Raw genomic sequence first — 16,360 nt, forward strand, 5'->3', positions numbered from 1 at the left:
CCCCGAAATCACATTTCTAATGTTTGGAGAACAGCATTCTTCCACCCCAGAAATATTGCTAAGCAAGTCACATCCGTCGGACCCAGCCCATACCTGGATCTTACCCTCTCATCACTTCCTTCACATAGCCCCATTCATCGTGAGGGCAGCAGATTCCCCTTTGTATTGGACACTTGCCCCTTGGACACTTTATTTCCCCCTTTTCTGTGTTTTATTATTTTAAATAAATGCCTCACTGCGTCTTGCTCACACCTCCACAGGACAAAAAATTAATTTTCGGCAAACCTGTGCTGTGTGAATGGAAACGCACTAGTTGTCTTTCACTTGACTCATGCCATATAATGTGAGAGGCATGGTGCACTGTAAATGCGCATCTCGTGTGTTTCACATAGGGTTTCGTTAGCTCATGGACCTGTGTATCATCTGAAGATCAAGCTGCTTTCTTCCACTGGAGCTGCTCAGCCATGTGCGACACAAGTGCTGAGCTCTGCACTGTTTAAAAATGCATTCAAAGCCGCTGTAAATTAATTGTGATCTGAAGGGTGAACTCGCACTTTGATTACCCCTGTTTATTGAATAATGCGGTGCCAATTGTAAAATAACTTGTGAAGATCGCCATCTTTGATATTTACTTCAGTCTGTCACTATTGTTACAGGTGTTAATCAAGGCTTTCGGGAGAATAGAATACGGTTGTGAATTTGGTTATTTGTTCATACAGATAGTATTCAAGCCACTACTGTAAGATGTTGTATGAACAGGACATTTTGAGTCTCACATCTGTTAATAGATATGGTTGTCAATCCCAAACATTGACTGTGTATGTTACCAGTAGTGTTTTCTTTTTTCTCCACTACGAGCTCAAATTCATATAAAAACACACTACTAGGCTACAAATATATGCTTATTCTGTGCAATTTCTACTTTTTCATGGCAAATCATATTCAATTTGTCTATCAACAGTGTACTGTCACTTTAAAGCCCTTGGTATACTTTCATTTTGACACGAACGCTCAGCGTCTGCGTACAGTCGAATGTGAGACTGTCAATCTCTGCATATATATATATATATATATATATATATATATATATATATATATATATATATATATATATATATATATATATAACAGATTTGTATTTGTACATACGTATATATATATATATATATATATATATATATATATATATATATATATATATATATATATATATATATATATATATTATATTTCTATATATACTTATATTTTCTATTCACTTTTTATTTTTATTCTATTTTTTATTATCACCTCTGTCTTGTTGTTGTATTGTTTGTGCACTGGAAGCTTCTGTCACCAAGACAAACTCTTTGTATGTTTAAACATACTTGGCAATAAAGCTCATTCTGATTCAAAGTATCCTACATATAACTGTGCGCGCATACACAGGTGGTTGGCCCATGCACACGACGACTGCTATGAGACACTGGGCTATTTCACCTCGAGAGTTTAGACACATAAATATGTATTTATTTTTCATATCTTTGTATCCTTTCAGACTAGAGTTATACAAATGCAGGACTTGCACATCCACTGTTGTTGATTTTACCTTCATCTCCTGATATTTAGTGGCAATTACATCTTCTTCTAGTGTTTCTTTGTGAAGCCAGTGGCTGAAATGTGAGTGTTGCCACCTTGTGTACCCACAAATTAGTGCAAATAAGTGCAAATAATTCCAAGAACATTCAGCACATTCAAAGATGCACGGTTAGAAAAATCGGGATGAGTGCATTCAGTGCTCAAGCACTCTGCTGATGATGAGATTTGTGCCACACGTCCTCAGCGTTCATGTCTGACCGAAGTATACTTTGGGGTTAGTTTAGATTGAGCAGTGCTGCAAACATACACTCAGTGCCGCTCTTGCTACGCTCTGATGTGCTGCTGTTGCTTCCGATGTGAATACTATAACCTGTTAACATGGGAACTGAAAAGAATAGGCCTTAGTGTTCCCAGGAATGAAGGAAGTCATACGGATTTAGAACAGCATGAGAGTGAGTGAATTATAACAGAATTTTCATTTTTTATTGAAATTATTTACATACCCTAATGCCACCACAAATGTGTATGACATTTTTCTGCAGAAGACAAATTAAGATACAACCCCAGTTCCAAAAAAGTTGGACCGTATGGTAAATGCTAATAAAAACAAAAAGGAGTGATTTTTAAGTTCTACTGAAAAGCACTATTATTGAAAGCACTACAAAAACACATTATTTGATGTTACCTATTGAATGATTTTTTTTTTTTTTTTAACATACACATTTCAAATCAGATGATTGCAACATATTCCAAAAAAGTTGAGACATGTGCACTTCAGGACTAATAACAATCTGACATATAATGTGAAACAGGTGATGTTAAACAGGTGAGGCAAATGTGAGCCTCCAAAAATGCCTAGTCCTTCAAGAACAAGGATGGGTTGAGGCTCGCCAATTTGCCAACAGATGTTTCAGCAAATAACCCAGCACTTGAAAACAATGTACCTTAAGACAAATTAGAAAGATTTTGGGCATTTAACCCTCAACAGTGCAGAATATAGTTAACAAATTCAAGGACTCTGGTCAAATATCAGTAGTAAAGGGCAAGGCCAAAAAACACTTTTGAATGCACGTGATCTCCAATCCCTCAGATGTCACTGTCTTAAAACACATCTGGATATCATAATATGGGCTCTGGAATACTTTGGTAAACCTTGGTCAGTCAACACCACCACCACCAATGCAAGTTAAGGCTTTACTATGCAAAGCAGAAGCCATACATCAACACTGTCCAGAAGCGCTGCCAACTTCTCTGGACTCGGTCTCATCTGAGATGGAAAGTAGAACAGTGGAATCATGTTTTGTGGTCTGACAAGTCCACATTTAAAATAGTTTTTGTAAAAAACAGCCGTTGTATTCTCTGGGCCAAAGAGGAAAAGGACCATCCAAGCTGTTATCAGCGTCAGGTCCACAGGTGTCTGTCAGCGCCCATGGCATGGGTACCTTTCACATCTGTGAGGGCACCATTAATGCAGAAATACGTGAAAATAAAAAATGTAAGCAACATATACTGCCATCCACATGCCATCTTTTCTAGGGATGTCCCTGCATTTTCCAGCAGGACAACGCCAAACCACATACTGCCTGGATTACAAGTGCATGGCTGCGTAAGCAGAAAGTGTGGGTACTAGACTGTCCTGCCTGCAGTCCTGACCTGTCTCCAACTGAGAATGTGTGGTGCATTATAAAGTGCAAAATACAGTAACAAAGACCACATAAAATTGTGCAGCTGAAGACCTGCATAATGAATGAATGGAGGAATTTTTATTTTGTATTATTTTAAACTTGTGTCTTTAGTGCCCAAACACTTTAGTGTTATTAGGAGAAATAACACTGATACACACTCGACTGTCCCAACGTTTTTGGACTGTGTTGCAATCATCTGATTTGAAATGAGTGTATATATAAAACAATTTTTATTTAATAAAAACATTTCAACACTTCCAAGCTTCAAAAAGAACATAAAAGCAGCATAAAGGTAATCCATATGATCCATACATGGTGGTTTAATCCATGTATTCTGAAGTCGTATAATCAGTTTTGGGTGAGAAAAGACCAAAATTAAACTCCTTTTCACCTTAAATCTTGCCATCTGCAATCTCCTAGGTTCAATCGTGATTTGCAGCTTGATTGCACTTCCTTGCACTTGATGCATATGCAGAGCTCTGTACACATGCTCTACCTATGTACACGTGCTCTGCGTAAGCATCAAGCATGAGTATGTGTATTTGATGACTTCAATTCACATCATATGTCCATCAAAATATTTTTGTTCTGCAGAAGTCATACGAGTTTAAAACATCATAAGGGTGAGTAAATGATGAGAGAATTGTCATTTTTGAGTACACTATTACTTTAAACCCAAAGAAAATAATTCATTGCTTTAATAAAGCATGTGTCGTTATTAAAGCATTAAATTATTCACACTCCTCGTTGTCTCTGTGCTTTACCTGTCCCGCAGCTGCTCCAATGCTGCCCGTTCCATCAACTATTCCTGTGACTGTAGCCAAAGCTTCCTGACTGCCCTGCAGCACCTCCTGTCGGCCCAAATCTGCAGAGATCGCTGAACTGATCATGTTTGATGGGCCTCCAATTAGAAAACCTGAAAAAAATAATGTGTATATATATATATATATATATATATATATATATATATATATATATATATATATATATATATATATATATATATGTGTGTGTGTGTGTGTATAATGTTAATAAACTCTTTTGGACAGAGAACATATAAATTCTTTCATCAAAATATAATTTCTCACCTGTTATCGCTAAAAGAGCTCCATTCATCAGCTGGTTATTTGGAGAATCTAAGCAAAGATTAAAAGAGGGATAAAATCAGCATAAACACATAATTTAACAGCATACAGGTGCATCTCAAAAAATTAGAAAATCATAGAAAATTTCAAGCCTTTTTTTGTTTTAATATTGATGATTACAGTTTACAGCTCATGGAAATCAAAAATCCAGTATCCCAAAATATTAGAATAAAGAATTTATAATACAGAAATGTTGACCTTCTGAAAAGTATGTTAATTTATGCACTCAATACTTGGTCGGGGCTCCTTTTGCACGAGTTACTGAAAATAATTATTGTTCAGTGGCCAAAGTCCTCTTTTCAGATGAAAGTAAATTTTGCATTTCATTTGGAAATCAAGGTCCCAGAGTCTGCAGGTAGAGTGGAGAGGCACAGATTCCAAGTTGCTTGAAGTCCAGTGTTAAGTTTCCACAGTCAGTGATGATTTGAGGTGCCATGTCATCTGCTGGTGTTGGTCCACTGTGTTTTCTCAAGTCAAGAGTCAATGCAGCCATCTACCAGGAGATTTTAGAGCACTTCATGCTTCCATCTGCTGACAAGCTTTATGGAGATGCTGATTTCCTTTTCCAGCAGGACTTGGCACCTGCCCACAGTGCCAAAACTACTAGTAACTAGTTTGCTGACCATGGTATTACTGTGCTTGATTGGCCAGCCAACTCGCCTGACCTGAACCCCATAGAGAATCTATGGGGTATTGTCAAGAGGAAAATGAGAGACACCAGACCCAACAATACAGATGCTATCAATGCAACCTGGGCTTCCATAACACCTCAGCAGTGCCACAGGCTGATTGCCTCCATGCCACGCCACACTGATGCAGTAATTCATGCAAAAGGAGCCCCAACCAAGTATTGAGTGCATAAATTAACATACTTTTCAGAAGGTCGACATTTCTGTATTATAAATTCTATATTCTAATATTTTGAGATACTGGATTTTTGCAATCATCAAAATTACAACAAAAAAAGGCTTGAAATATTTAACTTTATGTGTAATGAATACAGAATATATGAAAGTTCCACTTTTTGAATTAAATTACGGAAAAAGATGAACTTTACCAAGATATTCAAATTTTTAGAGCTGCACCTGTATATAGTAGATCCAAGAAATCTATTCACCTTTCAACCCTTTCTGAATGTAATTTTTGTCAAGCTAGGATTTTTCCATTTTAATTTATACATCGTATCAGGTTCAGATCAATCAAAAAAAGAGATGCACCTTTCTGAATCACCTGTCAACGATAGACCTTTTCACACTCCGGGTTTTGGAATGCGGAAGTAAACGACTGCAAGGTAAACTTCGATAGCAGTGAATGGGAGTGAATAGGAGATCACAGGAAATATTATTTTCACATACCCATTTGCTCCAAGAGCAAAACATAAAATCCACTTTACATTTGAATGACTTTCCAGAAGAGAAAAAAATAGAGAGCGGTGGATTAAGCAAGTCAGATGGGAGAAGATGCCAAATTAACTGTCACTCTCTCAGCAGCTGTAATTGAAACCCCCTCGCAGCTGTGGTAATTTGTTTTTTAAAAACTAATTCCAGGGTAATATACAGGTGCATCTCAATAAATTAGAATGTCGTGGAAAAGTTCATTTATTTCAGTAATTCAACTCAAACTGTGAAACTCGTGTATTAAATAAATTCAATGCATACAGACTGAAGTAGTTTAAGTCTTTGGTTCTTTTAATTGTGATGATTTTGGCTCACATTTAACAAAAACCCACCAATTCACTATCTCAAAAAATTTGAATACATCATAAGACCAATAAAAAAAACATTTTTGGTGAATTGTTGGCCTTCTGGAAAGTATGTTCATTTACTGTATATGTACTCAATACTTGGTAGGGGCTCCTTTTGCTTTAATTACTGCCTCAATTCGGCGTGGCATGGAGGTGATCAGTTTGTGGCACTGCTGAGGTGGTATGGAAGCCCAGGTTTCTTTGACAGTGGCCTTCAGCTCATCTGCATTTTTTGGTCTCTTGTTTCTCATTTTCCTCTTGACAATACCCCATAGATTCTCTATGGGGTTTAGGTCTGGTGAGTTTGCTGGCCAGTCAAGCACACCAACACCATGGTCATTTAACCAACTTTTGGTGCTTTTGGCAGTGTGGGCAGGTGCCAAATCCTGCTGGAAAAAGAAATCAGCTTCTTTAAAAAGCTGGTCAGCAGAAGGAAGCATGAAGTGCTCCAAAATTTCTTGGTAAACGGGTGCAGTGACTTTGGTTTTCAAAAAACACAATGGACCAACACCAGCAGATGACATTGCACCCCAAATCATCACAGACTGTGGAAACTTAACACTGGACTTCAAGCAACTTGGGCTATGAGCTTCTCCACCCTTCCTCTAGACTCTAGGACCTTGGTTTCCAAATGAAATACAAAACTTGCTCTCATCTGAAAAGAGGGCTTTGGACCACTGGGCAACAGTCCAGTTCTTCTTCTCCTTAGCCCAGGTAAGACGCCTCTGACGTTGTCTGTGGTTCAGGAGTGGCTTAACAAGAGGAATACGACAACTGTAGCCAAATTCCTTGACACATCTGTGTGTGGTGGCTCTTGATGCCTTGACCCCAGCCTCAGTCCATTCCTTGTGAATTTCACCCAAATTCTTGAATCAATTTTGCTTGACAATCCTCATAAGGCTGCGGTTCTCTCGGTTGGTTGTGCATCTTTTTCTTCCAAACTTTTTCCTTCCACTCAACTTTCTGTTAACATGCTTGGATACAGCACTCTGTGAACAGCCAGCTTCTTTGGCAATGAATGTTTGTGGCTTACCCTCCTTGGGAAGGGTGTCAATGATTGTCTTCTGGACAACTGTCAGATCAGCAGTCTTCCCCATGATTGTGTAGCCTAGTGAACCAAACTGAGAGACCATTTTGAAGGCTCAGGAAACATTTGCAGGTGTTTTGAGCTGATTAGCTGATTGGCATGTCACCATATTCTAATTTTTTGAGATAGTGAATTGGTGGGTTTTTGTTAAATGTGACACAAAATCATCACAATTAAAAGAACCAAAGACTTAAACTACTTCAGTCTGTGTGCATTGAATTTATTTAATACACAAGTTTCACAATTTGAGTTGAATTACTGAAATAAATGAACTTTTCCACGACATTCTAATTTATTGAGATGCACCTGTATGTAGTGACTGAAGGCAGAAGGAAATTAAGAAGAATTAAAACAGAATTTCACCAAGATGGCATAGAGCAACAGAAATTACTCAGAGCCATCAAGCTAAGAGCTGACAAACTGGCTCCCTAAAGTCTAGGTGAAGCTCACATCTGGCCACTAAAATGAACAAAAGAGACTTGTCAAGATAGCACATGACTTGAAAACGTCATGCTTCTGAAGAAACCCCTCCCTGGTTGCCATGGAAATCCAAATTCCATACCTACAACCTCCAACCCTTCGGTTAGCCATCACATGACAGGCCATTTGCTGAGTGACTACTCTGTCCATGATTGCCAGAGACTCTCCACATTTAAAACTATTATACTAATCATGAGGCATGTTTCTAGCTCACATGAAGCTTCATTTATGAATGGTTGACATGGACCTTGGCCTTTTCTATTTCACTACAATCCAAATACACAGACATGTGTAGGATTATACTACAAATATGGACAAATGCATCCTATGCAGATGATAACCCTGAACATTGTTTTTCATAATGTGTAATGTGTTATCCATGTTTAAAAAAAAAAAAAAAAAGAATCAGTAGGAAGTCTTATCATGCAGTAGAACTGAATTATAACTGTAATTTAATAAGAATGTACAAGTGTTTGGTATGTAATTGATTGTCTCTTAAATTCCAGAATGATGGTGTGAAGTATTTTCGGGTTATTTGCAGTTATAGTTTTCTTATGAAATTCATGATTAAAATGTTCAGTTTTTGAGCGGGAAGCTGACAAACCTTGGAACAAAGGCCATAAATTAATTATCTTGAGGGGTGGGTACTCTTGACCATGTGCCTCTGAAAAGCCGCTTCTGATTGGCTCAAGATACCTTTGGGGTGCGAACAATTTCAGCTCAAAAGACTCTCTCTCTTTTTTTTTTTAAGGAAGTTTTGTACGAAAGCAGGGAGAGAAGGAAAACGAAAGAATGGAAGGTTAAAGGAAAAGATGAACTAAATAAATCATGATTGCATTACAGTTCAGTAGGTGGCGATATGCACATAGACTGCGAATCGCCAAAAAAGAAAAGAAAGAAAAAGAAAAGAAAGAGTCTCTCTCTTCTTTGGCTCTCTTCTCCTCTCTTTACTTCCTCAGCAGCTCTGCATCCTCTGCGCTCTTGCCCTCATAGCTTGCAGCCTCGCCCCAGCATCTCTCAAGTTCCATACCATGTAGAAGTCCATGAAGGCTCAGATGCCAAGGTCCGAGGAAGCCCCTCTCTTCTCTGCAATATGACATACACACACGCCTCATCATCCATCGACACAACAGACAAACAACTATCCACGATCTTAACAGAGTCCAAAACATTGACAGAACCACCAGAACGTTCTACAAAGAGCCCAAGAACCAAGCAAATTATTCAAAGATAATTTGACTGTGGTATATTTTGATAAATAATCTTGTCACTTGATTTTTTCAAAGATCCGGCCCTAAAAGCTATACCTAAGATCAGTGTGATATTACTTTCAATAAGCCATGAGAATAATATTTCTCCAATAAGTGAATTAATCATAATTTCCTTATTAAAGCTAATTCCTTACAATAGAAATCGTGAGCGGATACAACGAGACGTTGTATTACGATTTTAATGTTGGAAAATTTTATTCAGACAAATAATCGAATTATTTGTCATATATCTTTCTTATAATGGTTGTCGAACATGGCTAATTCCATTATAAACTTCCCTACATAATGATGGAGGCACTTTAATCCATACTGTGTGCATCTACATTAACCGAAATTCCTACATAATAATGACGTGGAATGCGGACAGTTTAATTCCTAACACACATATTGTTCCTACATATAATGGTGTTGGAATGCATGCAAAAATCTAAATGAGTTATTTATCATTTTGTACACACAGTCATTCTTTTCTTTGAATCCAGAAACAGAACAGAGAAACTAGTGTAAAGTATCGCATCTGTGACAACGAAAAAGCCAGAGTCCCTGCTATGAGTTAGGCTGAACGCCGCCTTCAATACTCATGAAAAGAGCACAGAAATTGAAATTATCTGATGAAACAAACCCAGACACACTTTAAGGAATAAAGTTCCAGTTAAACTAAAACTCCACGAAAGGAGTCTAAAAATGTTCCCCTGCTAGGACGAGAATTCTCCTCGCAGTTCGGTAAGGAAAATAAATGAGCGATGCTCCTCAATTTCTTCCTAAATGGCCTTATTTTATAGCTAGATTGATGTCATTCAACTAGTCTACAGTGGATATAAAAAGTCTACACACCCCTGTTAAAACAGCAGGTTTTTGTGATGTAAAAAATTAAACAAAGATAAATCATATGATAATTTTTGCACCTTTAATGTAAAAATTACAACCTATGCAATGCCACTGAAAACCAAAGTGACACATTTCAGAGAAAAAAAATAAAAATAAAAACCTTAGAATAACCTAACTGCATAAGTGTGCACATCCCTGAACTAATGCTTAGTTGAAGCACCCTTTGATTTTAATACAGCACTCAGTCTGTTTGGATAAGTGTCTATTAGCTTGGCACATCTTGACATGGGAATATTTTCCCACTCTTCTTTGCAAAAACTTTCAAGATCTGTCCTCTTCAGGTCCCCCCACAGATTTTCTACAGGATTCAGGTCTGAGCTCTGGCTGGGCCATTCCAAAACATTAATCTTTTTTGCTGAAACCATTCTTTTGTTGATTTGTATGTGTGCTCTGGATCATTGTCATGCTGAAAGGTGAAAGATATCTTCATTTTCAGCTTTCTAACAGACGCCAGAAGGTTCTGTGCCAAAATTGACTGGTACTTGGAGCTATTCATGATTCCCTCCACCTTCACTAAAGCCCCAGTTCCAGCTGAAGAAAAGCAGCCCCAAAGCATGATGCTGCCACCACCATGCTTCACCATGGGTATGGTGTTCTTTTGCTGATGTGCTGTGTTGTTTTTGTGCCAAACATACCTTTTACAATTTTGGGCAAAAAGTTCAGTCTTGGTCTCATCAGACCATAACACATTTTTCCACATGGTTTTGGGAGACTGGATATAGGTTTTTGCAAAGATTAGCTAGACTTGGATGTTTTTTCGTCAGAAAAGGCTTGCGTCTTGCCACCCTGCCCCATAGCCCAGACGGATGAAGAATACGGGAGATAGTTGTCACATGTAGGGAGCAACCAGTACTTGCCAGAAAGAGCTGCAGCTCCTTTAATGCTGCTGTAGGCCTCTTGACAGCCTCCCTGACCAGTTTTCTCTTTGTCTTCTCATAAATTTTGGAGGGATGTCCTGTTCTTGATAATGTCACTGTTATGCCATACTTTCTCCACTTGTTGATGACTGTCTTCACTGTGTTCCATGGTATGTCTAATGCCTTGGAAAAAAATTTGTAGCCCTCACCTGAGCAGTACGTTTCAACAATGAGATCCCATTGATGCTTTGTAAGCTCTTTGTGGCCCATGGCTCTTGTAGTCAGGGTTGGGGAGTAACTAAATACATGTAATGGGAATACGTATTTAAAATACAAAATATAAGTAACTGTATTCCACTACAGTTACAAATTAAATCATTGGTATTTAGAAAACAGTTACATTCAAAAAGTATTTTGATTACTGAAGAGATTACTTTGCATTTTATTGTCATTTGTTTCATTCAATATTTAGTCCTTTCAGATGGAAAAAATGATACATATAAATGCCAAAAGTGCATTTGAACAGCCGTGAATCAATTTCTTATGAAGTGTTACATTCATGCGAGCAGACGGAGAAGTAAGATTGGAGCAGAAGAAATAGAAATAAACCTTGTGTGAATTGTCAGCTTTACGCTAAGCTAAAATGCTATGTCTAGCCATTTTACAAGCACGTTACCAGGCACGATCATATTTTTTTATCAAAAAAATTCACATAGGATCATAATTTCTTTTTTTCCAGTAAGACATTTGATATTAGGGCAAAAATAGTATTCTTGATAATAATTTTTGTATTGTTTTCCTGTAAAAATATAAAAAAAATCCTTAAAACAAGATCAATTTGATTTATCTTGTTTTAGAAACAACACTGCATAAGATATTTAGGTTTTTCAGATAATGTGTTTTTAACGTGTATTTTGTCTCACTGTACTGGCAGAGTTTTTAGTAAAAACAAGTGAAAAAAATCTACCAGTGCTGAAGAAGTAAACCAAAGTATTTAGAATACGTTACTGACCTTGAGTAATCTAATGGAATACATTACAAATTACATTTTACAGCATGTATTCTGTAATCTGTAGTGGAATACATTTAAAAAGTAACCCTTCCAACCCTGTTTGTAGTAGCATGCAACCAAGAAGATGTCAGAAAAATCCTACAAGAACAGCTGAGATTTATTTGGAGTTAATCACGGTCACTTCAGGTGAAGACAGGTGTGTACTATTTCACATGAGCTTGATGATTGGTTGATTCTGAACACAGCCACATACCCAATTATAAAAGGGTGTGCACACTTATGCAGTTAAGTTATTCTAAGTTTTTTTTTTTCTCTGAAATGTGTCAATTTGAATTTCAGTGGCATTGCATAGGTTGTAATTTTTACATTTAAAGGTGCAAAAAGTGTGATATGATTTATCTTTGTTTCATTTTTTAGAGGGATAAAGGCGGCAGGGGATGACAGTTCAAGAGAGAGAATTACAGGCAGCTGCCCTGTGTATGGTTATGTTTGTGTGTTTTTGGTTAAGTCGATCATTAAACTATTATTTATATTCTCAAGCCGGTTCTCGCCTCTTCCTTTCCCTCTAACACCCTTACACTGATGCCGAAACCCGGGAAGGAGGAGGGATGCCCGTCGCAGAGCCCTCAACACTGCCATCCACCCAGGAGAGCGCCGCTGCCATCCGCTGGGGGACGGAGTAGCCTGACCGCCCGGACGCGGGGAATGGCCGCCGTCCCCGAGACGAGTGGGGACTGGACTCCCCGACCGCCTGGAGCGATGGAGCTGCTGCCAGGGGAGGAGTGCCCTGCAATCCCCCAGAAACACGGAGGGGTCGAGAGAAGACCGCCGTCCGTAAGGGGAGCAGGGAAGCGACACCCCGACCGCCTGGAGCGGTAGGGCCGCTGCCAGGGGCGGAGGAGTGTCCCCACGGGTTGCCGGGAACACAAAGGGGCGTTCTGTCCACTGGGGGTCGGAGGTCTGACTCCGGTCCGCCCGGGGAGGAATGGCTGCCATCCGCCTGAGAGGGTGGAGGAGTGATTGAGGACCATGCGACGGCGCATCAGAGAACCGGTGAGTGAGTTTCTTTTTTTCTCTCTCTCTGTCGCTCCTTGTTGGCCTTTCCCTTGCCTATTTTGTTTTTTGTTGTTGTTGTTTTTCCCCTCCTGTCTCCTCCCAGGTCGAGGAAGGCGGGGATGACCCGCTGGCAGTTGGGGCGCAAGGGATAATCTGTTGTTGATTATTCAATTGGAAACATCTTAGTCTCAGATCAGGCCCTGGTGAGTTTAGAGGTGTTACCACATATGGAGAAAAAGAAATCATAGTTGGCGCTTTATGTATCACTTTTGCAAAATCCTAATTTCCAACAAATGTTAAAGGCTGAAATCAATGTTAATATGGAGACCAACTGGTCCTCAGTATCCTCTGTGGGTGTGGCTTGGGAGGCACTTAAGGCGGTTCTTAGGGCTCGGATCATACAGTATGCCTCATTCATCAAAAAATCCAAAGCATGAGAACTCGTAGAGTTGGAAGGGAATATTAAAAGTGCTGAGGCAGAACTGAAGCAATAAATGTCGTCTGATGGCCTCAGAGAATTGACCTGATTGAAATACAGATATAATACTATTTTGTCACGCAAGGTGGAGTTTTGGTTATTCAGGGCAAGACAGTCATACTTTGAGTCAGGGGACAAAGCAGGGAAGCTTTTGGCTAAATATATAAAGCAGAGAGAGTCTTTTTCTACCAGTTCTACAGTTGAAGTCAGAAGTTTACATACACCTTAGCCAAATACATTTAAACTCAATTCCTGACACTTAACTGTAAAAAACATTCCCTGTCTTAGGTCAGTTAGGATCACTACCTTATTTTAAGAATATGAAATGTCAGAATAATTGTAGAGAATTATTTATTTCCACTTTTATTTCTTTCGTCACATTCCCAGTGGGTTTGAAATTTACATACAATTTCTCAGTATTTGTTAGCATTGCTTTTAAATTGTTTAACTTAACGTTTTGGGTAGCCTTCCACAAGCTTCTCACAATAAGTTGCTGGAATTCTAACCCATTCCTCCAGACAGAACTGGTGTAACTAACGGGGCCTGGGTAGCTCAATGAGTAAAGATGCTGATTACCACCCCTGGAGTTCGCGAGTTTGAATCCCAGGGTGTGCTCCAGCTAGGTTTCCTAAGGAACCAAATTGGCCTGGTTGCTAGGGAGGGTAGAGTCACATGGGGTAACTTCCTCATGGTCACTATAATGTGGTTCGCACTCGGTGGGGCACGTGGTGAGTTGTGCATGGATGCCATGGTGGATGGCGTGAAGCCTCCACACGCACTATGTCTCCGCGGAGAGCTCAACAAGCCACGTGATAAGATGCGCGGGTTGATGTCTCAGACGCAGAGGCAACTGAGATTCATCCTCCACCACCCAGACTGAGGCGAGTCCATCATGAGGACTTAGAGTGCATTGGGAATTGGGCATTCCAAATTCGGGAGAAAAAGGGGAGAAAAAAAAACTGGTGTAACCGAGTCAGGTTTGTAGGCCTCCATGCTCGCACATGCTTTTTCAGTTCTCCCCACAAATTCAGACTGAGGTCAGGGCTTTGTGATGGCCACTCCAATACCTTGACTTTGATGTCCTTAAGCCATTTTGCCACAACTTTGGAGGTATGCTTGGGGTCACTGTCCATTTGGAAGACCCATTTGCGACCGAGCTTTAACTTAATGGCTGATGTCTTTAGATGTTGCTTCAATATATCTACATAATTTTCCTTCCTCATGATGCGATCTATTTTGTGAAGTGCACCAGTCCCTCCTGCAGCAAAGCACCCCCACAACATGATGCTGCCACCCCCATGCTTCACGGTTGGGATGGTGTTCTTCAGCTTGCAAGCCTCACCCTTTTTCCTCCAAACATAACGATGGCCAGACACAGGTCCTTTAACTACAAATTCATCAGTTTCAGATATTAGTAAGTTTTAGACTACATCCTTATAGGTTCTTGGCTTTATCCGTTTAGTCTTATTTGGCTAAGTTCTATAATAGATTCTCAATTTACCGTTTAGCCCCAGTCAATTAAGTCCTGTTTTACAGATTCTCGGTCCTACCTTTAGTATTCCCATTTAATTCTACTTGGCTAAGTTCTATTATAGATTCTTGGTTTACCGTTTAGCCCCAGTCAATTAAGTCCTGTTTTACAGATTCTCGGTCCTACCTTTAGTATTCCCATTTAATTCTACTTGGCTAAGTTCTATAATAGATTCTCAGTTTACAGTTTAGCCCCAGTCAATTAAGTCCTGTTTTACAGATTCTCGGTCCTACCTTTAGTATTCCCATTTAAGTCTACTTGGCTAAGTTCTATAATAGATTCTCGGTTTACAGTTTAGCCCCAGTCATTTACGTCCTGTTTTACAGATTCTCGGTCCTACCTTTAGTATTCCCATTTAATTCTACTTGGCTAAGTTCTATAATAGATTCTTGGTTTACCGTTTAGCCCCAGTCAATTAAGTCCTGTTTTACAGATTCTCGGTCCTACCTTTAGTATTCCCATTTAATTCTACTTGGCCAAGTTCTATTATAGATTCTCGGTTTACCATTTAGCCCCAGTCAATTAAGTCCTGTTTTACAGATTCTCGGTCCTACCCTTAGTATTTCCATTTAATTCTACTTGGCTAAGTTCTATTACAGATTCTCGGTTTACCGTTTAGCCTCTTACATACTTAACTAATGGGTTACTTCTGAAGTAGCTTAATTAAGACAACTCTGACCATAGATTTGTAGTTAACAAGAAATATACAAGAAAACAGTCCTACAGAATGAATCATAATAACAATTTATTTACAAGGTAATAGTAATACATTCAAACAATTCAATTAAAATAATAAATCAGACTCAAAGCTATCAGTGAACCAAGCATAATAATATAATTAAAGTTGTATTCCATTCAAACATTTACCAAACATAAGAAATACAAATTGCAATTACCTGGTAGTGAAAAAACTACATGCAAACGACGAAGCATGGGAGATCTGAATTACAGATTCCTTCAAACATTTATCAATAATAAGAAATACCTGGTAGAGAAAAAACTACATGCAAACGACGAAGCATGGGAGATCTGATTTACAGATTCCTTCAAACATTTATCAATAATAAGAAATACCTGGTAGAGAAAAAACTACATGCAAATGACGAAGCATGGGAGATCTGATTTACAGATTCCCCGAGCTTCTCTACCATCCTTCCTTAAGTACCAAACGATTCCATTGTTATTTCAGATGTGTGTATTTGATGTTATTTAGGATTTGGTTTACAATTTAGGGAGTTGTAAGTCAACCTTTGATTGAGTAGGTTGTTTGATGTTTACAAAGAATACACCTAATCTGCATACAGCATCTGATCTCTGTGTGAGACTTGGGAGGGGCATGCCCCGGATAGAATACTGTATTTTATTAAGTTCTGAAACCTTACTTGTGATTTGACTTTGCTGAAAGGGAATGAGACCTTTTACCAGTTGCACTGAGACCTCTTGAATGATACCAAACATGTATGATCAGAAAACCTTTTACATTAAAGAACAGGATAAGTCATAACTTAGTTTTTAGTGTCCTTAAAGTGACCTAAGGTGAGAGAGAGA

General features: G+C 38.8%; 1 protein-coding gene across 3 annotated transcripts in view; it reads right to left on the reverse strand.

The window, feature by feature from the left end:
• slc37a3 (solute carrier family 37 member 3) overlaps positions 1-16,360 on the reverse strand; it is a 113,225-nt gene that overhangs the window by 24,638 nt on the left and 72,227 nt on the right. For 2 of the 3 annotated variants that reach the window (XM_051691590.1, XM_051691589.1), the window contains exons 12-13: positions 4,352-4,399; positions 4,028-4,179 (exon numbers count right to left, since the gene is read on the reverse strand). In XM_051691590.1, the coding sequence (XP_051547550.1) occupies positions 4,028-4,179; positions 4,352-4,399 (200 nt within the window). Of the gene's footprint in view, positions 1-2,037; positions 3,030-4,027; positions 4,180-4,351; positions 4,400-16,360 lie in introns of those variants that run through there. The other variant, XM_051691591.1, reaches the window with a different exon arrangement.

This window comes from Myxocyprinus asiaticus, chromosome 47 (genome assembly GCF_019703515.2).
Source record: "Myxocyprinus asiaticus isolate MX2 ecotype Aquarium Trade chromosome 47, UBuf_Myxa_2, whole genome shotgun sequence".
NCBI lineage: Eukaryota > Metazoa > Chordata > Actinopteri > Cypriniformes > Catostomidae > Myxocyprinus > Myxocyprinus asiaticus.